General features: G+C 39.8%; 1 protein-coding gene across 1 annotated transcript in view; it reads right to left on the reverse strand.

The window, feature by feature from the left end:
• piezo1 (piezo type mechanosensitive ion channel component 1 (Er blood group)) overlaps positions 1–19760 on the reverse strand; it is a 95699-nt gene extending 75939 nt beyond the window's left edge. Inside the window, exon 1 of the mRNA XM_084376565.1 lies at positions 19192–19760. Coding sequence (XP_084232691.1) covers positions 19192–19255 — 64 coding nt within the window. The 5' untranslated portion in view covers positions 19256–19760. The remainder of the gene's footprint in view (positions 1–19191) is intronic.
• Between the last annotated feature and the right edge of the window lie 3307 nt (positions 19761–23067).

Here is a 23067-nt window from a genome sequence, read left to right on the forward strand (position 1 = left end):
CCGTCTCCATGGCTGTGTCCAGATATAATTAAACGTTGTTGGTCTGCAAGTGCAGTGAAGACCGGACATTGGGATGCAGCCATGTGTTTCAGTTGAACAATTTTTAAGTGTGAAGAGATTTTTTTTTTTTTTTTTTAATCCAGCATTTTACAGGAAAAAAGCATAATTTTATCCAACACAAAACCCTTTTCTGTCTTTCTTGGAACCCTAGTTGGATCTCAGCCCTGAGTCTGGGAACTGCTACTTTTCTCACATCACACACTGATGCACACTGACATATAATTAACTGTGATCCTCCATTTATTATTGTATGAGATCACGTTTCATATCATTTATACTGAGCCATGAAAAATGCCTGGATCAGCCCAGATCCTGGTCCTGCAGATGGAATTCCTTAATGAGACTATATTATTCTCAGAGCAGCTTTTTATTGTCCAGAACTACGATATCAGTCCTCACATACATTGCAAGCTGGGCGTTGAGGAGCTCCACCCTGCTGACCAGTTAATCATCAAACACACCCAAAATGATGTCTATGTGCAGACATGATAACAGTGTTTAGCAACCACAGTACCTATCTCTGTGCAGCACTCTAACCTCTGCATGACTAATATTCATGCACTGAGTAGTTCTTTTTGTTCAGCGTTTGATGCAACAGCTGTCATGCTTTGATTTGTTTGTTTTTTTATTGGCAGGCTGTGGTAGGAGATGTTGCAACACTTCATTCCAGTGCTCAGATGTCTGCGTCTGTTCCTCTTTCTCTCAGCAAACTCACTCTGTTGTACAATTAGAGGTCTGTCACATCAGAGGGACCATACATGCAGTGTGTAATTCGTTAACAAAAACTATGGTAAAAAATGTTCGTCAACAACCTTTTTTCTATGACTGAGACAGGGCGATGATAAGCGAAAAATAGATCTTTGATAATTAAAACTATGATGAAATTATGTGTGGTTTTCCTCAACAAGACAAGACTGCGAATCTAATCTGTCTGTGAAAATATAAACAATACATCCTAAAATACTAGGTAGGTACTAAAATTCTTACTTATTGCACCTTTAACTGCTTTATCCTTGATCAAGTGATACATATGGGGAAATTTGTGTTGGCTTTTCAGACCTGTTCCAATGTCACAGTTATGCAGCAACTAATTGTTTTAGTAGTAGTGTGAATTTAACACGACAGCCTGATCGAACCGTCTGGCAAAAGAAATCTACAAACACGTAGCTGCTGATGATGCAGAGGCTTATTAGTCTCATTGAATCGGTTAAAGGAGAGAAAACATTTTGACTAAAATGCATGACTATGTCAACTGAAAAACTGATAAACATTAAAGACCAAGACTAAATATAAAATAGCTGCCAACATGCAAACTGTTTAAGGAGACTTCATATCTAGGTGAAAATGACAGGTTTCACTTCCTGAGCTGAATAACCTTAAACTTGAACTCCTGCACCATATGATGCGTGAGGATAAGATACTTGTTTGATTTCACATCCAGCCAGTTATCAAACCAACCAGACTGTATGGGAATGGACAAGCAACCAACCCAATGGCTTAAAGAGGAGATTGCTCCCAGAGGTTGTGGGAGTACTTCAGGACTAGAGGGATGCCCCGACATTTCCCAGGAACACCATCTAATAGATGATAAATAGATACTGCGACCAACAAAAACAAGAACAAAATCATCCAGAAATAGCATTTGTATCACATACACCAATGAATTTATGTTGCACAGATTGCAAATTCCATGACATCAATTTGTTTTACTGCGTTTTCATCTTGGTGGGCTGTGCCTCTGCTCCAGCCCTGACAGCTGAGTCACACAGTGATGTTTGCAATCACTGTCTGGTGGTGTGTTGGCTTCTGTCTAATTTCCAGGAAGATTAAACAGTTAAAGAAGAAGTCTTGTTGTCATGACAGAATAATGCCAAAGGAGTGTTAGCAGGAAGAAATTAAAAGTACTTTGGTTAAAAATGCTGCAGTGAAATGCCTAAAGTCATCAGCTGGGCCTGAAGTAACTATAACTCCATTAATATCTGTCTTCTTTTGCCATCAGGGGAGTAATGTCACTAGCACCTAGCACTCTTCCATGCTATGACAGCATGACTTACAGACTGACTGTGTATTTCAAAATATTTCAAGCACATGTGATTTAAGAGCTGTGTTGATGATTTTATTAATTCAGACTTGACAGTCTTGTACTTTGTCACTTAACTTGAGACATTTAAAGCTGGAGAAACAGCAAGAGCAAGCTGAAGTTAAAAGTATCCAACCGAAAAATCCCACCCCGCCATCCAGCTCTACTCCTCCAACACACACGACCCTTGACCACACACACACAGACTGCCCCACAGATCTCTAAGGCTTTAATCCAATCAATACACAAGAAAACAAGTCAGTTAAATGACACAATTATACAACAAAAGCAAAATAGCCGCTGGATGACTGTCGCTGCTGCCAACCTTCTTCTTCTTTGGTTCATCAACTGTATATTGTGTGCACAGCAGTTTGCTGTCATCACTAACCATATCCAGAGATGTGGACTGGATCAAGTCGCACTTATGTTGCCACACACAGAGACTTGACACTGTCTTGGACTCGTACTCAAAAGACTTGAGACTTGACGCAGACTCTGATTTGGGACGCTAACCGTCATTTCCTCGCTCCCTCCTTCCTGTTTCACAAGCACATAGCCACTGATGATGACATATGCTGCAGCAGCAACACAGTTCAAAACAACACCACGGCGAGCACACCATGGCAACGGCTGCTGTCATCGCCTTTCGCTTTGCCATGACTGTAAAAATAGTCAGATAATTTAATAGTCCACGTTCTGCTGCCACCATCGTACCATTCACCATTGAAAATTAGGTAAGTAGAAAGTCAATACTCACTCTGTATTGTAGCTGTGTGTTCCTGTTACAAGGCAAAATACAATTATGAACTCTAAAGGAAGGCATTCATTGTGTTTTTTCATATTGAAATGCAATAAGCCTGTTTAAAGTGATCATATACCCAAAACAGATCAATGCTGATACTGTATGTAATAGATAAAGGAGTGATAAAAGCACAGTACATGTTTTGATTTCCCTCGATATAGTTATGCAGTGTTCTAAGTAGACCTGATGGCATACAGCAAATGAGAGAATGCTCATTACAGTCATAAGAGACTGGAGATTTGAGTTGGACTTGCAAAAAAAGACTTTTTTTCTAACGATACCACAGTACCTCATGTCTCACTCAGTTGTAAGAAAACATTAACATTATGAACATAAACAACAAGCATGGTTATTGTACTCAACGCTGTCATGCTGCTAGCCTGTTAGCACTGAGAAATTCAGGCTGCACTATCTCTGCCATTCTTGTGTAAATAAATATCTTAAGCCTGTGGTAATTTATTTCAGGCATTTAACTAAAACCCATTAAAAAACCCAATGACTAAGACGAGGGAACCGGATGTGCAAAAATGCTAACTGATTTCTGGCTTTTAGGCCTCATTACTACAGCACTATAAGTGCACGGGCAGGTAGCCTGTCAAATCATTTCATATGAGCTCAATGAAATGATTGGATGGGCTTATTAGAGGCATGAGACATCCACAGATACTGGATTTTTTTTTTTTGGCAGAGCATTTGATTAATTGATTGTTGATAGAAAGATAGAACAAAATGCTTCTAAAATAACTTACCAACCTAACTTTAATAAATATATATCTTTAGTTTTTTTACCATTTGTTTTCATTGTTTTTAACTTCAACTGTAATTACAAAGTGTTGTTACTCCCAGTCTTCTGTGTGTCTCACTTTCAGTGATCAGAGATTTTGTTGATGAAATGATAAATACCAATTATCTAAGTGGTGACAGATGATGAAATTGGTTTTGGTTTAATTAAATCATAACCACATAAATCAAGTTCACATGCCTTTTCATCAATGATCACTTTTTTAGTTGAAACTTGGAGCTTATTCAGTTTACAAGTATAGTTTTAACTGATCATTTACATTTGTTTCACCTCAGCATGTGTGTTAGGTGGACTGATGTGAATACAGACATGGAGTCTGAACAGACAACTGTAACAGATGGCAAGTGCACACTCAGCATTGGACACGTTATCACTGTGTATGTGTGCTTACATTTAGTTACACATTAATAAGAAGCCAAATTTCCATTTAATACAACTAACACACACACACACACACACACACACACACACACACACTATTGTCACTATTACAGGTTTTTACAATTGCTAACTCAGTTCCCTTTTAAAACACTCTTCACACAACCAGCACACAGCCCAGTCGCCAGGGTGAAACTTTGTCTTTTTCAAACCACGATATGTTCAGATCTGTTCATGTCATACATCATATCAGCATTTCTACAGGTGTCATTCACCTTCATATGGCATGCATATGAACTGACTTTTATATCAGGAGGTGGAGGGGATGGTTGTGAGTCTGTTCTTGGGTAAGCTGTTAAGACATGGTCCCACCAAGCGCCAAACTCACATTCCGAGAATTCAAGCCAATGCGGAAGTACCAAAAACAGTTCCACGAATTTGAGGCTTGCTCCAAAACTGAGTCAATCCTCATAAGAGCCCATGTTAAAATGCCCAACTTTACAGCAGAAATAAACACCTTTACAGCCTGGTACAAAAACATGTGTGGCTTTTATATTTAATTGATCTCTTCATGACAACTGTACAGGGTTGAATTTTTATATAACTTACATGTTTAAATTATATTAAGGCGTTAAGGTACGCATAATTAGGGACATGGGCATTTTAAATGACAGGTACCTACAAGCTGTGTGCTCAGCTTCACCTCAGCTAATTCCAGTTACTGAACTTGATCTCTCTACTGTATTTATGGTGTTTGTGCCTTTTGGAGAATTTTCATTATTCCATTTACTTTCTTTAGATCAGCAGACCTACTGGCAGCAAAACAGCCCCACAAGCCTCACCTCAAAGACCTCACCTTCTCAACTCCAAACATATTGCTGCTCATTGTGGCCAAACGACTACATTTTTGTTTCATCTGACCACAGAGTTTTCAAACTTCAGTCGAGCTTTAAGGTGCCTCGTCTGGAGCGAGGGCTTCTTTATTGCACGGCAGCCTCTCAGCCCATGGTGATGCGAAACACACTTGACTGTGGACACTGACACCTGTCTTCCAGCAGCTTCTCTAATCCATTGCAGACTTGCTTTTTGGTGGTTTTTGGTTGACTCTTGACCATCCTGACCAGTTTTCTCTCAGCAGCAGGTGATAGTTGTTTTTTTTTTCCTGACGGTGGCAGTGACACAACTGTGCCATGCACTTTATACTTACAAACAGTTGTTTGTACAGTTGTTCTTGGGACCTGTAACTGCTTTGAAATGGCTCCAAGTGATTTATATACATATATACATTACTGAGCCAAACTTCATGAATGTTTTCTTTGTAACAAAGTAGTTTGTGTTCCACTCACTCCATCACAGAAAAATGAGAGTTGTAGAAATCATTGGAACAGAAGACTGCCATGATATACATGTTCTTTACAGTGTAAACTTTTGGGCTGTCTGTAAATATCTGCCTGAGGTTTAGGAATGCCTGATGATGTTGTGTTTATGTGTTGTCAAGCTACAGAAGGCTTCCCAGTGGGCTCTTAAATACAACTCTGAAAAACTCTTAAATTTGGCTCCCTCCCTCTCTTTCATGAAGAGGGAAACAAAGGCAGTGCCCAGGCATGTTGAAATGTACTCTGAACCAATTTACTGCATGATGGCAGCAACCGTATAAGTTATCAGAGATTCTATCATATCCAACCACTAAAGGCAGCATTTTTATATCCACTTATGATGCTGTTAGTTCTATTTATGTGTTTTCATCCACACCTCACATAGAGAGGAAAAACAGGTCTGCTGTGAAACTCATCAAAAATGAGAACAGTGAAGCTACATGTGATGAAGGTGCTGTCCAACTCAGCTTTGTGGGAATGGAAAAGTGTCTGTGTGCGTGTGTGTGTGTGTGTGTGTGTGTGTGTGTGTGTGTGTGTGTGTGTGTGTGTGTGTGTGTGTGTGTGTGTGTGTGTGTGCGCAGGCGCATGTATTTGAGACCATGCTGACCAGATTTCCTGTTTTTGTGGAAAGAAAATGGCCAAACAGACATTTATGAATTTCACCCATTCTCCATGTCTCTCACACATACAGACACACAGACACACAGACACACATTCTAATTACACAGTCTGTTGCTACAGTGGTGCTGAAGGTAATTTATGAGTCGCTAATGTTAAAATCATTGGTCCTGTGTGTACAAGTCAACACTGAGCTAGCTGCAGGGTTCCCACATTTGCCATTTCATTAATAATGAAATGAAATAAAAATACAAACACACCACACGTGCACATGATGATTGCAGGAGTTGAATTCTGAATGGTAAATGTCTAAACTTAACTGTCACCTAAGGACCAAATGTACACATGTTCATGGAAAACTGCCTGTTGGATCTAAACAGTTCCACTGTCAAAGTTTACATTCGACTTTGTGAAGGCACAAAAACAGAGGTGACCAAAAACTCTAATTAGTTTGTTAATACCAGAACAATATTACATACTTTTCTCTTTTCAAGGCAAGAATATTGCAGCATTATTTCGCCTCACCGTATGAATAAAAGTTACAGAGGCAGAATGGGAGGACAGTTTCGTTCCACCTAGGATCTGCCAGCAGTGGTAATAACTGAGGCGAATCAATCCCTGGGACAGGTCTGTGACGTTCTGATGGCGTTCACAATCTAACTGCAAAAAAGATCCTTCACTGGATATCGCTCAAAATAAAAGAGAAATGTCCCACACTTCAACCCACTGAGCGCTGTTACAGGACCAAAAAACAGTTAATGGAGTCTATTCTGGATAGACATCCATCCTCTATCGAAGTTTCGGGGAAATCCCAGCAGCTTTTTCTCTAATTCTGCTGACAAACCAACCAACCAACAGACAAGGTGAAAACATAACCTCCTGCATGTTCCCTAAAATCAAGAATTTGATTTGTAGGCCACGGCATCTGTTTCACCACAATGCTTCATTTAAAATGGTATGTTGTGACACATTTTACCTTGATCAAAAAATGACAGCTCCTGTGATTCAGAATTGCAGTTGCCCTTTAATGGAATGGGCATAAAAACCAGCACAAAGTGGGAGGTCTCGCTTCGTGGCCGTTTCCACCTGCTATTTTTGTCCATGTATATGGAGCAGCACAAAGAGCAAAAAGGGCTGGCTGACCCATTCTGACTGAGCTCAGGTCCTATTCAGATCGATTATTTGTCTTTGTCAGGGCTGGGTAGGTTTACCATGCGAGATTCTTTTGAGGGATGAAATGCAATGTGTTTTGAAGGAGTTTTGGAGGAGGTGGCAACATTTGATGGAGGGATGATGGTTCAACTTGGAATAAAGGTTAAAGGTACAATTTGTAAGATACTTGAGTCTCATTCCCAATTCGTCAAACACTCAATCACCACAAACACACCATCCCCACCATGAAGCACGGTGGTGGCAGCATCATGGTGTGGGGATGCTTCTCAGCAGCAGGCCCTGGAAGGCTTGTAAAGGTAGAGGGCAAAATGAATGCAGCATAATGTAGGGAAATCCTGGAGGACAACCTGATTAAGTCTGCAAGAGAACAAGGACTTCGGAGAAGATTTATTTTCCAGCAAGACAATGGCCCGAGGCGTACAGCGAAAGCCACATAGAAATGGTTTAAAGACAATAAGGTGAATGTTCTGGTGGTGGAGTGGCCGAGTCAAAGCTCAGACCTCAATCCAATAGAGAATTTGTGGCTGGACTTGAAAAGGGCTGATTATGTCCGATCCCCGTACAACCTGACAGAGCGTGAGCAGTTTTGCAAAGAAGAATGGAGTAAAATCACAGTGTCTAGATGTGCAAGCCTGATTGAGACCTATGCACACAGACTCTGTGCTTTGATTGAGGCCAAAGGTGCATCTACTAAATACTGACTTGAAGTTGAAAACTAATGCAGTCACTTATTTTACATTATATATTTTTAATTAATTGACATTACTCTGTACAATATAATATATCATGTTGACAATGATTCCATTTATAAGATCAATAAAAGAGGAAAACAATTATGGGGGTGAATAATGTTTATAGGCACTATAATGACTAGGTTGGTAAAGACAAGTACTAGAACAAGTAGAACAGTCTGGTAGGTGCAGAAGATTACATCACTTTACTGTAATGCAGCCTTTAAAATCAGGTACAGTCCAAAATCTAAGATGATTTATAATCTCATATTACAATAATGATATAATTTCAATAAATAAAGCCCTAAAGAAACAAAATTGCTCAAGGTGTTCCCACCTGCGGGTTCAGGTGCTTTCAACCGTATTACACGGTTGTCATGAACATCTACAATTCATTTGCAACTGAGCAAATTCAATCCACTGATGCTGAGGATCATGTTATGGCTGAATGCTCAAGAACAAGAACGTATGTGAGCCTTGAGTTGACACACAACAGTAAACATGCATATGTAGTCTTTTTGTCAGATTCATAAAACCCCACATACGTCTGTCCCCACGCATTTACCTCATACATCTCAATCATAATGAAATCCCCACAACTTACTATAAATAGCTTTGAAACACTCCCAATTGACTGCTTTGCATATAAAGGCCCAGAATTTAGTTTAGTTCTGAGGTGAAAAGGTGGAAGCAACCACATGTCTTTTGTCCTGGTTTACACATGATCACATGACATCCACATTTCCCAGAAAGTGACTGTTGTGGACAGATATTCCATGAGTTAATGCTCCATTACAGAAAGGCCCGTCAGAGGCTTGGAGTAGACACTGTCCTGGCTCTGAACCCTCCAAACGTGCCACGCTCTCAGCACGTTGGCTCAGCATGCAACAGCATGTCTTCACCATTAAAAGTGAGGAGGGAAAAGGGGCCAGCAAGTAGGAAAATCTGACTTCGCTGTGCAGAATCAAGAAAAGGTTGTGGAGTCTAACATCATTAAGAGTTCAGGAGAGCTGCACCTCTTTCCTGATCGAAGCCCTAACTCTGCCACTGACGATCAGATCCCTCTGTCTGAACAGAAAAAACTCCTAAACCATCTGCACTCCCTCCTCCTTGCTCTGGCTCACACCCAGAAACCCCACAGCTCTCACACAGTATTTCTCACCGAGCCATGAAGTCTTTTTAAACTGCTCTCGTGTGGAATGGCTCTGACTCACTGGCTTAGCAACACTGGAATACAACACACACACACACACACACACACACACACACACACACACACACCAACACTCTCAAACAAGTTAGTTTTTGTTCTTATTATATTCATAATACAAAGGATACAGATCCAATTCTCTCCCTTCTGATAAACAAACTCAGACTATATGCAAATACAACTGCTTGTTTTGTCTTTTTCACTTTAGGCTGTTTAGAACGAACAAATTAGTAGTTTTTTTAATTTAAGTTTATAAAAAAATGTGTTCTGTACATATGTGCTCAATTCTGAGGCTGTTTTCCAATAGATAATAAATATAGCAACTTCTTATCAATATCAATTTCAGGCTTAAATGAACAATTTCCAGTTAGTCAAACCCACTTCCTGCTTAATCCCCACCCATTCAGAGTACAGATACAGATAATTAGTGAGCTCACTCATCTCTGTAGTGTTGTAATGTAGACTGGTTATCTTTGACTGACACCTGATAAGTTTAATTGTTGTTGTCAACATCGGCACCAACACCAATCCAGTATATCATATCAGTAGGCTAGTCACAGGAAGTGAAATCGCTGTTGTACATCTATAATACACAACTTTGGGCATTTGTAGACAGAGGATCCATTTTAAATATGTTTGGGAGTAATCATTTTATTCAGTCTAGGTGAGTAATGAACAAGAAGGAACTGTTAGCTGAAGAGCTGCAGGCGACAGGCTGCACACCTCCAACTTCTCAGTGAGGTAACAACTCCTTTTCTCTCATTAGGGTTATCAGGTCCTCTATTATCACTGAGTTGAAATCCAAAATATCACCAAATTGGGGCTTTTGCTTTCCACTTTGACAACAAATCCTCCAGTTTGTAATCGGAGCTCCCGTCATTGGACTATAGAATTTTCAAAACCAAAATGATGGTGGGGGTGGTGGGCAAGTAATGTAATTGGTGTAAGCCCGACCACCTTGTAACACCAGGAACACAGACTAACAAGGCAAGCCTAGTGCAAGGAGTTATTCACATGAAAGAAAGATTTTGATGGTGATGGTGATTATATAATTATTTCATTTAGAGCGAAAAATGTGATGACACTTTCCAGAATGCATGGTGGGTCAGGATCTCAATCACAACACATTATACCAGCATCCATATGATTATAAACAGTGGGTCATGTTTACATGTTTACATTAACAGGTGGATTAACAGGTGGATTTTTTCGTTGAAAAAAAACACACAGATGTCAACATCATGACGTGTACCGCCACGCCTCTTTTGGATCCGCAGCGCCTGAGTGCTGTATGAATTGACACACTGGGTCAGCTTAACGCCGGACCTGCTTGGTTCACACTGCAATGATAATGCAGAGTCTCTGTGTGAAAAGGGCTACTGTGGCAGCATCTCACTGATAAACACACACAGTAAGTGTTACCCTAATGTATGTAAGGTGAGGGAATTTACTTTTTAACTCCTTTGGCCAAGAAATGTGTCCAGTAGATAGTAGTAGAACATACAGCCATCAAAATTTTATTAAATTAGGGTCACAGTCTAAATGACTGTATCGGACGTCTAGATGTCTTTTCTATGCAACAATAAATTTCAACTTTCGGGAAAAAAAAAACTGAAATCAAACTCTTCAAGCCTTTGCTTCATGAAAATCAATTTTACTTTTGATTTATCTCCATTAAATACCCAGGTTCTAAAATCACAATCAATCACAAAGCAGCAACCAAACCAATCAACAGCTCTGCTTCACTGTCAGTTAAAATGTGTTTCAGTTACACTCTGCCACTGCAGTAATGTGCATGAGCATGTAAATCAACCAGGAGATTGGTCTATATATACATAGTGAAAGTGAAAATCTCTGTGAGAATCTCTTATGGTAAGCAACACAAGTGATCACAAAACTGGACCTGTTAAACATGTCCACAACCATTCTTGACCATTTATTCGGAAGTGACACTGAAAGCAAAAAAGTATCCATCATAGATATAAGACCCATTACGAACTTATACATAAGGGACTCGTGGTAGCTACAACACAAAGGAGACTTTGGGTTTTCCTCTCCCGCCACAGTGTCAATACAGAAAAGGTCAGCAGTGACTTGAGACATTTTTTAGGTAGAAGCTTTCTCCAAGCTTAGGGGAGAGCGAGGTAAGATGAGCCACTTCTAACATTTGATGATTTTATTGTAAAATAAAAGTTTATTTGTTTCAAATATAGTTACTATAAATACCTCAGGTTGTTGTGTACCCATGGACATTAAAACAAGCTCTAATTATGATGGCTTCAGAACAATGACTACTGGAAAAAAGTAGTCCTATGGCAAAACTTGCCCCAAGGTGAGAGTAAAATGAGCATGGGGTAAAACCACATGTTTGTGAATGCTTAATAAACATTCTGACATTTCCAGTAAAGATTAAAATCTCATCTGTGTGTGTATGAAAGAATGAATGTACAGTCTGTCCAATTGTGCTTTTTTTGTACAACATATTTGTGTGTGGCAGTCATCAAACATTAACAGGAACTTGTGACACACAGAAAGTGTGTGTGTGTGTGTGTGTGTGTGTGTGTGTGTGTGTGTGTGTGTGTGTGTGTGTGTGTGTGTGTGTGTGTGTGTGTGTGTTTGGTGCACGCGCGTGCATGTGCCTGTGTGTGTGTGAGCCACTGGATGAACTTGCCCTAACATCACTGGCACATTTATTGTTTCACACATTGGCTCAGATCATCAGTTATGCGAAGTTTATGATCCTGTTTTTTTGCTCTGGTCTGCTAACCACCCTGCCCATGTACTTCAGTCCAACATGAATTGAGTAATGTTAAGTATACTTCCTTAATTTGTGGTCAAATAACTACTTTTGTTTATGGTTACCTAGACACAGCGGGTGGCTCATTTTACCTACTGACTAGACTTACCCCATTCTCCCCTGCTGTTGCAATAGTAAGTAGTTTTCTGCTGGGCTATATTGCCTACTATACAGAGAGCCCAAACCATCTTATCAACCATCTTAAAAGATGCAGGCTGGGGAAAGATACTGCAACCTCCTCTGTGTGTTTTGGGAAAAAACATTCAATCTTTAATTTGATTTAGAGGTGATACATTTGTAATTATGTATGACAGGGAGTCAGTAACAGTAAGACAGTAAATGAGTGTTCTTTGCAGTAAATGGATAAACAACAATGATTAGTATTAGTATAATAAGTATCAAATTTACCATTATTATTACACATTACTGTAATAATGGCACAGCAATGAACAAAGCATTTCTGATTCCTTGTTTGACTACTGAAAGCACAATGTCTTTCTGCTTTCTTTTTTGGGTGAAGATACCATGAGTTTATTGTGTGCCTCTCATTTCTGAAACCAAATCAATGCCTTTGGGCCCTAGCTACATTTGGCCTTGTTCAGACTGCTGGCCCCTATCAGTGTTTTTGGCATATCCAGAATGTATCCAGATCGGTCTTGGAAAGTCTGGACTGCAAAAAACCTGAAACAATGAAATGTGATTTTTGCAAATTAGATCCAAGCCACATTAAGAGGTGACTTGAAATGTGATTTGAAATACTTTTCTAGGTAACATAATGCTAACCGAATTACATTTTCTATTAACATATTGAGGAAATGTTGTTAATTAACGTGCATGGCAAGTCGCAAAAATGATCAGTGTGTTTTATTTGTTTAAAATAGGCAATCTTGCAATCCACTAACCTGTGACAGTAGCATTATTCAACTTTTTTGTTTAGGCACTGGCAGAACTTGGTTAAAGGTATGCCATGCAGGATTTTCCTAAAACAATTTTTAGATTCATATAAAAGTAGTCCCCACAAAAAACGTTTGAGGTGGTGTCTGTGTCTGCAGGGTTCCTGCTCTCTGCCTGTTATTTGTTACTGTTCTACTGTATTCGGGACATTTCTAGGCATCAGCAATTCTCAAGAAAGATTGTTGCTTCTCATTTGGCGAGCTACCAACCCAAAGCGTCAGTATTTAAGGACCTGGAAATAAGATTCAACAAATAGGAATCGAGAAATCCTGAATAGTCTGCCTTTAAGGTTAGGAAAAGATCATGGACTGTTTTAATACATAAAAGGTCACCAGTGACATTTTGGTTTATTACAAGCTTTCCCTAAGCTTAACCAGAGCGCTCTTGTTGTCTAAACCCAACCCGTTCATTCACTCAAAGGAACGTCTATAATCAAAATCCAGGCAGTGATTACGTTTCACCACAACATAATAATATATAACAACAACAGCAATATAGAAACTAATTTCTAAAAGACAGGGTTGATTCCAGAGTGACAGAAGTGCCTATGAGCAGCTGAGCAGAATCCCTGTTTCTACTATAGCTGAGCAGGATGGATGACTGACGCTGAAATAAATGATCTGCTGGCACTTCCTACGAGTAGGTTAGAGAAGCCATGTGTAGCTGTGAGTGTGATCAGGGCATTCCTAGAAAAGAGAGCATTGCTCTCAGTGAATCAAAAATAAATAAATAAATAACATACATACAACCCATGCAGATAGGCTGGTGCTGTCTGGACACACAGATACAATCTAATCTCTTGCAAATAACAGATCTGATTTGCCTGAAGTCTGAACAACTTCACCATGTCACTTCCCCTAGTGCAAACATTTGGATGAGCTATCTTTTGTTCTGATCCATTCACTGTTCACATTTCATTTTACCATTTTGAAGAAGCCACAACTCTTCAGTCTTAGTAATGCTCAGCCTGTCCACTGGGCATCTATCATCATACCTTTAAGAGTCTGCTAGATCACACTTTCAGCTGGTTCACAGTTAACTGGTTACAGGCAAAGCAGGTGCGGTACCACAAACACTGATGCACACAGCTGTTTATGGAGTGACATAAACATGCTGGGATAGGCTCTAGCCCTAAAAATCCTTAACAGGATGAGCAGGTATGACAAATGGATGGATTGATGGATGATGATGGATTATCACTCTCCAGTTCACTGTAGGACTACTTATTGGACCACTATTTTTATTACTGGACTATCTATTGGACCACCAACTGCAGATTGTTGTTGCAGATGGCGTGGGCGTGGGTGTGTGTGTGTGTGTGTGTGTGTGTGTGTGTGTGTGTGTGTGTGTGTGTGTGTGTGTGTGTGTGTTTATGTGAGCATTGTCTTGGCAACTTTATTGGCATGATTCACTTCCGTCGAAACCCGTGTGAACCGTTGACAGACCTACTGCAAGTTCTAGCCAGTGACATCCTGCCTGAGACACACACACACACACACACACACACACACACACACTCTCTGTCTCTATGCTTTCTCTCTCCCTCTTGATCACCCAAATATATGTGCGTGTGTGTCTGTGTGTGTGTACATCAGATATAAGACAATTCTGAAGCAGAACAATTTGTTTACTTCAAACATGTCTCTAACATCTGGAAGAAGTCAACCGTACTTATGATAAATGATATGAACAGTTACATATTAGATAATGGTGCTGAATTATTTTTGTATCTAACAGGTTTCCTGAAAGAAATATCACAGGTGGCTGTGTCAGTACAACCAAAGCAAGCATTTCCAAGCACTTTTTAGCGAGAATCCTGTAAATAACCAGCCCCACCACTTCATTTTGTTTTGGGGGATTTTTGTTTTGTTTTGTAGTTTTTTTTGTTGTTTTTAATGAAGTAGTTACTTTTTTCACTCATAGAAGACAGAGTTGGATATCCCGCACTGGTTCCAGGACCTTGGCTACCATTGAGGACACCAAGGTCATGTCCATGAGTCTTTTTGAATTTTAAATAGCCTACAAAAATTCCCTGAAATGTGAAAGTGATGAATTGCTAAAACTACTTGTTGTATGACGTGCTTTGACCAAAGGTTGGCACATCTCATCGAGAGAGCTGAACAGCTGCATGCAGGACACATTGCACTGTGTGACATATGTAACGAGTTATGCACATACGGTAAGGTCCTGTCATTCACTCAATGTGCAAGAGGGCTGTATTCCATCTGACACACTCAAAACAAGTAATTACAAGTTTCACCGCAGGATCAGAAGCAGCAACTGTGTTCAAGATCTGAGCTCACTCATTCATCTGTTAGCTTTCAAAATGTGATACAGCCATACTTTTGCGTACAGAATGTATAAAGAGTTTCTGCTCGGATATTTTCAGTGTAAAACTATTCACAGTAGGAATCAGGATACATTATCTTATAGTTACAGTGCACCACAGCAGTCGCATGCGGCAGTCCCGTGCCAGGCTTTCTGCAACGTTCATCATGATGAAAGACCACACCAGGGCAATAAATAGGTTCACATACTGTATGTGTGAGACAGAAGTCACTCTCTTATGGGTCATTGTGCTGCTTAAGATTTTCTTTTTAATCCTCCACCCTTGTGTGTCAGAATCTTTGCAGATAGGAAATGAAGTACAGATAGAGAGTCGTGTCCAATGATTATTAGCAAAATGTTTCAGATATAAATATTTCACTGCTTAGTGACAGACTCGTTCTCATAAGACCTGCCCTACTCCGCCTCTGATTGGTTAGCTTCGTTGGTTGCGTTCTCTATGCCTCACTCAAATTATTAAGTTGTAGTAACACTCCGACCTCTTTACTCATTCTCCGGAGCTGCTTTTCGCCAAATGAGTGTCTCTAAGCTGGTTAGGTGGAGCAGGCAGGCCGGCTGTTTGCTGCTGCCGGGCTGTCCTGCTGCCACTCCACCACCTGGCCTGTCTCCTTCACATAGTAAGCCCAAAGACACTGCAGCTGTGACAGCCAGGTGGTGTGTTTCAGGTGGGGAAACTAATCGATGGAATGAGTGAGCACAATGAGTGAAACTTCAACAACAGTGAAGTTATGTGGTTCGGTATGAATTTATTTTGGGTCTTCTGAAAAATCTGCTGGCTCAAAAATATGCATACAACCACTTGAACCATCAATTTTGGTGATTATCGAAAGTTGGGTGAATAAAATTATCTTTGTAGCATGGCCTCTTAACTTCACTTAATCACTTCTGAGTGATTCTGATTGATGACAGCTGGTGACTTTTCTGAGCCCATTTTAACAGGGCTTGTCTGATACACCCATTAGACTCAGCCACAAACACTACAGTGGAAAAGTCTAAGGGGATTAGCATTGATCTGAAAAATCACATTATTGATTTGAACAAGTCAGGAAAGTCACTTGGAGCCATTTCAAAGAAGTTACAGGTCCCAAGATCAACTGTGCAAACAACTGTTTGTAAGTATAAAGTGCATGGCACAGTTGTGTCACTGCCACCGTCAGGAAGAAAACACAAACTATCACCTGCTGCTGAGAGAAAACTGGTCAGGATGGTCAAAAATCAACCAAAAACCACCAAAAAGCAAGTCTGCAATGGATTAGAAGCTGCTGGAAGACAGGTGTCAGTGTCCACAGTCAAGTTACATCAACATGGGCTGAGAGGCTGCCGTGCAATAAAGAAGCCCTCGCTTCAGACGAGGCACCTTAAAGCTTGACTGAAGTTTGCTGCTGATCACATTAACAATGAAAAAATACCGTAAGAAGAAGAAAGTAAATGGAATAATGAAGAAGGAGGATTATCTCCAAATTCTTCAGGAAAACCTAAAATCATCAGCAGAAGATTGGCTCTTGGGTGCAGTTGGGTGTTCCAACAGGACAATGATCCCAAACACACATCAAAAGTGGTAAAGGAATGGATCAATCAGGCTAGAACTGAGGTTTTGGAATGGCCTTCACAAAGTCCTGACTTGAACCCCATCGAGAACATGTGGACTGTGCTGAAGAAACAAGTCTGTGTCAGGAAGCCAACAAATTTAGTTGAACTTCACTGATTCTGTCAAGAGGAGTGGTTAAAAATAAAGCCAGAGGACAATCAGAAGCTTGTGGATGGATATCAAAAGCACCTAACTGAGGTGAAAATGACCGAGAGACATTTAACCAAATATTACAATTACTGTATGTCTATATTTGATCCAGCAGATTTGGTCACAATTTCAGAAGACCTAGAATAAATTCATTACTGAACTAAACTTCATGAATGTTTTTTTGTGACAAAGTAGTTTGTGTTCACTCATTCCATCACAGAAACATGAGAGCTGTAGACATCATTGGAACTCGAGACTGCAATAATATACATCTTTACAGTGTATATATATGACGATAATACCATTACCATGAATTCTTTCGGCAACGATAATCGTCCAGTGTTTCTTTGCTGCCAATAGAGTGCTACAGGGATGACGATTTTTTGTAAACTAATCCAGAAGTAAGCATCGCCCTAGTTCCCTAAACAAAAAGTCAATGGGACTTTTCAGTTGGATTTTGGACTATTGCAGAAAATAAGGTCTGTGGCAAACACAACTTTATGATACTTACAAGTTTTGTGTGTGTGGAAGATGCAGGGTATAGCTTGGAGCCATAAAGCCATTCTAGTGAGGTCTTTTTCAGACATGGCAGGGAAATAAATTGGAGAGAATTGTTTTTCACTTTATCGTGAGTGCAACCAACTACAAAGTTATGTGGAACTTTGTAGGACCTTACCTCCACTAGAAGTCGCAGCCTTATGTATGTAAATATGGGTCATAAAAACCTGCTTTCACAGTCGTCCTACATGAGGTCAGCCTGACTCCTGCATCTTAGAAAATGTTTGCATGATTGACCACTATACTTATTAGGGGTTTAACGATTATTGTTCTGGCCGAATATCAGGGCCAATATTCAGCATTTTTCCAATTATCGGTATCGGTGACTTTTGTGTCTGAATGCTGATAAAATAAATACATTTAAAAATTCAGTACTTGGTCCAGAATCAGCATTGTTTCTCTGTTAGTTGTCACCACTCTGTGGTCTCTGTGTCCCCAACACTATCTGATGCCATAAATAATAGTTGATCAGCACTGAAAAATCTGAATTTGCAAAGTGACTAGTTGTTAAATTTATCAAATAAACGGAGTGGTGTGAAGGTATTACGTAGCAGAAAATGGGAATACCGAAGCAAAGCACCTCAAAATTGTACATAAGTACAACATTAAAGTTCATTTTAGTTGGTTACATTCCATCACAGTTTATTCTCAACTTTGACACTAAGATTTGTATTTTTCTTGTAAATGTATGTTGGTTCCAGTTATTGGTCTCCTGGATTTCTAATAATCAGTATCTGCCCTGAAAAAAAAGTATTGGTCACCCCCTAATACTTAAAAGATAACTGAAACAGAAGAGGAGTTAAATTATGACCTTCCTCTTCTCAAATGAAATGTCTGTCAGTGTGACTGCACCTCTGAGTCATGTGGTCTGAGTATCTGAATGACAGGATTTACACAAAACTTTCTGTACACCATCTTCATTTTTTTCTTCTAATCTCTGTTTATATCAACAGTCAGATAAAGCAGTGCAAGTTTCACATGCACCGCGGCTCAACTGTCTAAACTGGCACGAGTTGTCCCTAACTGAACCTATCCTATATATCCTATAACCTGTATCAGCCAGTTCAGGATCCCTGTTCATATCAGCTAACACACACTTATAAACTATAAGCTAAGTGAGTTTGGAGTCACCCTTAACTCGGCTCATATTCCAACAACAAAGCAGTGACCTGTGAAAGAATCCATTTCACTTTTTCACAACAGCGTTACACCACAGGAGGCGGCACCCATTCTGACCAGGACTGAGGTTTCTGCTGAAAACTTCGCTTTAAGTTCACCATGTGCATTTGCCAGCAGTGCGGACATACATCCCGAGTACCATCTGCAGTTGTCTCGACTCGTCTCAGAGCAGTAAGCAGGAAAAAACAGCTGGAAAACTCTTAAAATCTTTGCGACGTTTTCACAGTTTTCCCTCCAGCTGCTTCAGCGGTTCACCACCCAGCACGTTCCAGCTCCGGGGCTCGAGTCACCGCGAGCGACATGAAGCAGATCGGTGCTTCTGTGAAACTCTGTGCTACTTGTTCATCGTTGTAATTACACATAGTTAAGAGAAAGTGTTACTTAGTTACCTGTTAACAGCACAGTGGGCAGCAGGAAGCAGTAGAAGAGCCAGACAACCACCTGAAGATCCATGTCAGTGCGGATCAATGCGTACTCCAGATAATCAACAGGGATATCAATAACTAGGATTGATCCAGGCAGACACGCTGCTTCGCCAAGTCAAACGGCTCCATCCGGGTTGACTGATTAAGTGTGACAAAGGAATAAACAGACGATTATTCCGATACTCGCTCATGATCTTCCATCAAAAAGACAAAAGAAACTCTTAAAGAAAGTTTCCAAGTTGAGACAAAAGTTTCTGTAGTGATCTCCTGTTGTGTTACAGCTCAGCAGCAGGTCCACTCGCTCCAGTGAAGAAGGGTTGTGTTGCATGTGTTCCTTCGGAGGGGCCCAGTCTTTAGTACAGTGTTGTAGGTGGAAAATGTGATTCACAGGCAAGTCAGTCTGAAGGGCGTTCATAGAGGAGCTATTCACCAGTGAGCTGCCGCCGCTGCTGCTGCTGTTCACCTCCCTGCTGCAAATACATTCAACTTCCAGACAGTCAGCCCCGCAGCCCGGCTCCGCTGCGCTGCTTCACTGCTGCTGTTCAGCGAGAGGAACCGTCAGGAGGGAAATCCAAGGAAAACTTATTACACGGGCCTATTCTTGGAACTGTGTTGGCATCTGTTACAAAGTGTTTAGCGTGTTTATAGATGGGCATTTCTGACATGACGACGTCAATCAATCCTGGCTCTAGAAATAGGTCTCGCATGTTCTACCCAAATTAAATGACATTGTTGTGTCAGTGGCGTCCCCTAGCGTACAGATAAACACTGCGAAAACATGGGACAGTGACGGCAACACTGTAGAAGTGGTTGCGTGGTTGGTTTGTCAGCAGGACTACACAAAAACTACTGAATAGATTTTCATGAAACTTGGCTGGAGGATGGTCTCGGACCAGAATAGACCCCATTAACTCTTGGTGCAGATCTGGATAAAGGGACCGATCCATGTTTTTTTCTCTCTTTCATTAATATTGTGAGATAAACCGTTTTTCCATATTTTTTTTATTTTCTCAGGGAATAATGCATGGATCTTGATGACAAAAAGTCAGCCATATTTATGTGTCTGTTATCAATGAGTGAGTACAATTTGATGCGGATCTAGTGGATTAAAGATGCAATATACTGTATAAGAATTGGCCAACTGTCCAATTCATACTCAGACAAACAGGGGGCAGTACATCACCAAGGTAACTGCTGCTAACTGTAGCTGTCGTTTCAGTTTCAGTTTAGTTAATTTGAAAGGGACAATGCACATTAATAAACATTGTATAAAAAAAACCATACATGAAAATGCACTCGAATTAGCTTAAAAAGCTAGTTTTCATCGATTGTCCCTTTGCCAGTTTGTACAAGGCAACCTTTAAAAAGAACAACAATGGAATAAAATATTGTACCACATAGGGTAGACACAAACACATACTACTGTCCATAAATACATACATAATAAATACACATTTGTTCTACAACAAGGTGATGTGTGTCCACGTTAATAATACACATTTGGACAACAATTCACATGGGACAACAATATCAATATCAACATCAGTGCTCACATCTTTGGGTGTCTAGAAGCCAGTTCTTAACATTTGCTTGGAATGAGTGATATGATGGAGATTCTCTGATCGATTGTGGCAGTGTGTTCCATTGATGTGATGCTTTGAATGAGAATACAGCCTGGCTGAAAGTGGTTTTCCTTAACGGGATTATGCAATCTTTTTTTGTCGCACCTCGTGTAGTTCTAATAGTCGTTAGCTAGTTAACTCAGTTAGCCATTCATCTAGCAGTCTGAGCTGGGATCTTGGAGCACCATGGGATTGTTGGTGCTCAGGAGCACAGGAGCTTTGCATGGTTACCAACTGGTTACCAGTGTTCTCAACCTTTTTACATCACGGGCCCCTAAACTGAAATACTAAACCACAGACTCCCATTTCACAAGATTTTCACAAGAGTCCCCCATCTAATAAGAATATGGCTTTTAGATGTTCATTATAGAAAGTGTATGAAACACAAGACCAAAACAGTCATACATTCTGTCATTGTGTTACTTATGGATTTAATTATAGTGGAAAAATTTCCCCTTTTAGCTTTGGACCCCCTGGAGCCATCTCAAGGACCCTTGGTGGTCCACAGACCCCACTTTGTTACACATATATTTTTTCATACTTTTTCTTACTCATTTTTGCCTTATCTTGTCAACAAGTGGTTATCAGAGTCCACCTATATTCGTATTCCACAAAACATTTCTGGAGCTAGACAGTAGAACATCATTGAAGCATTTTGCTAAACAACTGAAGTAGCTTGGGACTTGTTTTAAAACATAAAAAACAACTGAAATAAAACAAATCAACAGTTTGTCCAACTTAATCCAAGTCTCCAGAAGCCCAGAGTTCCCAGATTGATTTAAAAAGATGTTATTCACATCCTGAAAGTGCGGTCAAGCTGGTGTACCCTTCAGACGGGGTGTGTGCTAATGCTTTTAGCTTAGCAGCGAAGTAAAAATTACAGCTTTTTTAAAGGGTGTAAATGACGTTTTATCAAATCAGTTTGGGATCTGAAATCTTCTGGAGACTTGCATTATGCCAAACAAGCCATTTTATGTTTGTTTTTTTCAGATTGTTGTTGGTTTTGTTTTTCTTTACATTTTAAAATTTTCATTTAGGGGTAAATTTATTCTTTAAATGCCCCCTTAGCCTTTTATATTAACGATCAATATGTATGGAGTAGGTTAGTACCTGTGAGTAGTAAAGACACTGACTTTAATGCTGTTATCCCATATTTTTGTTCCCAAGAGGAAACTACTTAAAGAGCAAAATGTGTGATTTAAGGACCTTGGGTTTTGGTGAAAGAGGTGTGTGCATAGATTAAGAGATGATTAAAACAGAATACTCAAAAAATAAAGTAGTCATTAGAATGGGGATATTGTTTTGTTAATGATTGTTGGGGGTGATCAAGTGAGGTTAATCTGGCTGCAGATCAAACAACTGAAAGTTATGGTTGGGGTATTACTATCTTTCATTCTTTTGTCATTTGATTTCGAAGGTAAAATCTACAATGTAAAATAACTCAACATTTTTTTTAAGATTAAGGGACTTTTGACATGTGTACACACGTGTTACCAAGCACACACAGTAGAAAATTCACAGTGGTTTGAGGTAATGAACACAACAAAAGGCAAATAGTAAAGATAATACCTTTTTGACCGCTTGTTTGCAATGCAAATACCTGTAGCTGCTTTGTGTCTGTGAAATTGTGAATGTGAGAGCAGATGAAGACTGTCAAAAATGATTAAAAATGTTCTTTTGAGTCTTTCAGTTTCAACCTGGAGTAATTACACCAGGACATAATTCATTTCTTTAACAAAATAGATATGTATGGAGTCAGTATTAGATACTATATTTGATTACACATTCTATAGGGGCTGATGGAGCCTAGTATAGACACAGAAACTTTTTAATGTCAGAAGGTAATCCATGTTTTCAGCTCCTCATCTGTGGATGACTGCAGCATTTAGCTGGAAAGAGTCAACTCTCCCTCTTATGTCCCCAGATTAAATCGTGGCACCTAAGATTTTAAGGGCTGATGCCATCAAATCACATGATGGCATCTTATGTTTACAGACAATATTACACTAGGGTGACACAGCATTTTAGAGGACATAAGAAGAATTCTAAAGTCTAATGTAAATTATTTTTTTCTCAACTGTATTTTAAAACTGTCAACAGAGCGTATACAGAAACAGAGGAAGACAACAGAAATGCCCATAGGCTACAGATTGAGCATTGAAAATCTTAATGAAGAGCAATGATGACAGAGGAAAGTAGAAATAAAAATAGACACAGT

The sequence above is a fragment of the Pagrus pagrus genome (assembly GCF_965226575.1).
Source record: "Pagrus pagrus genome assembly, chromosome: 15".
Lineage (NCBI taxonomy): Eukaryota > Metazoa > Chordata > Actinopteri > Spariformes > Sparidae > Pagrus > Pagrus pagrus.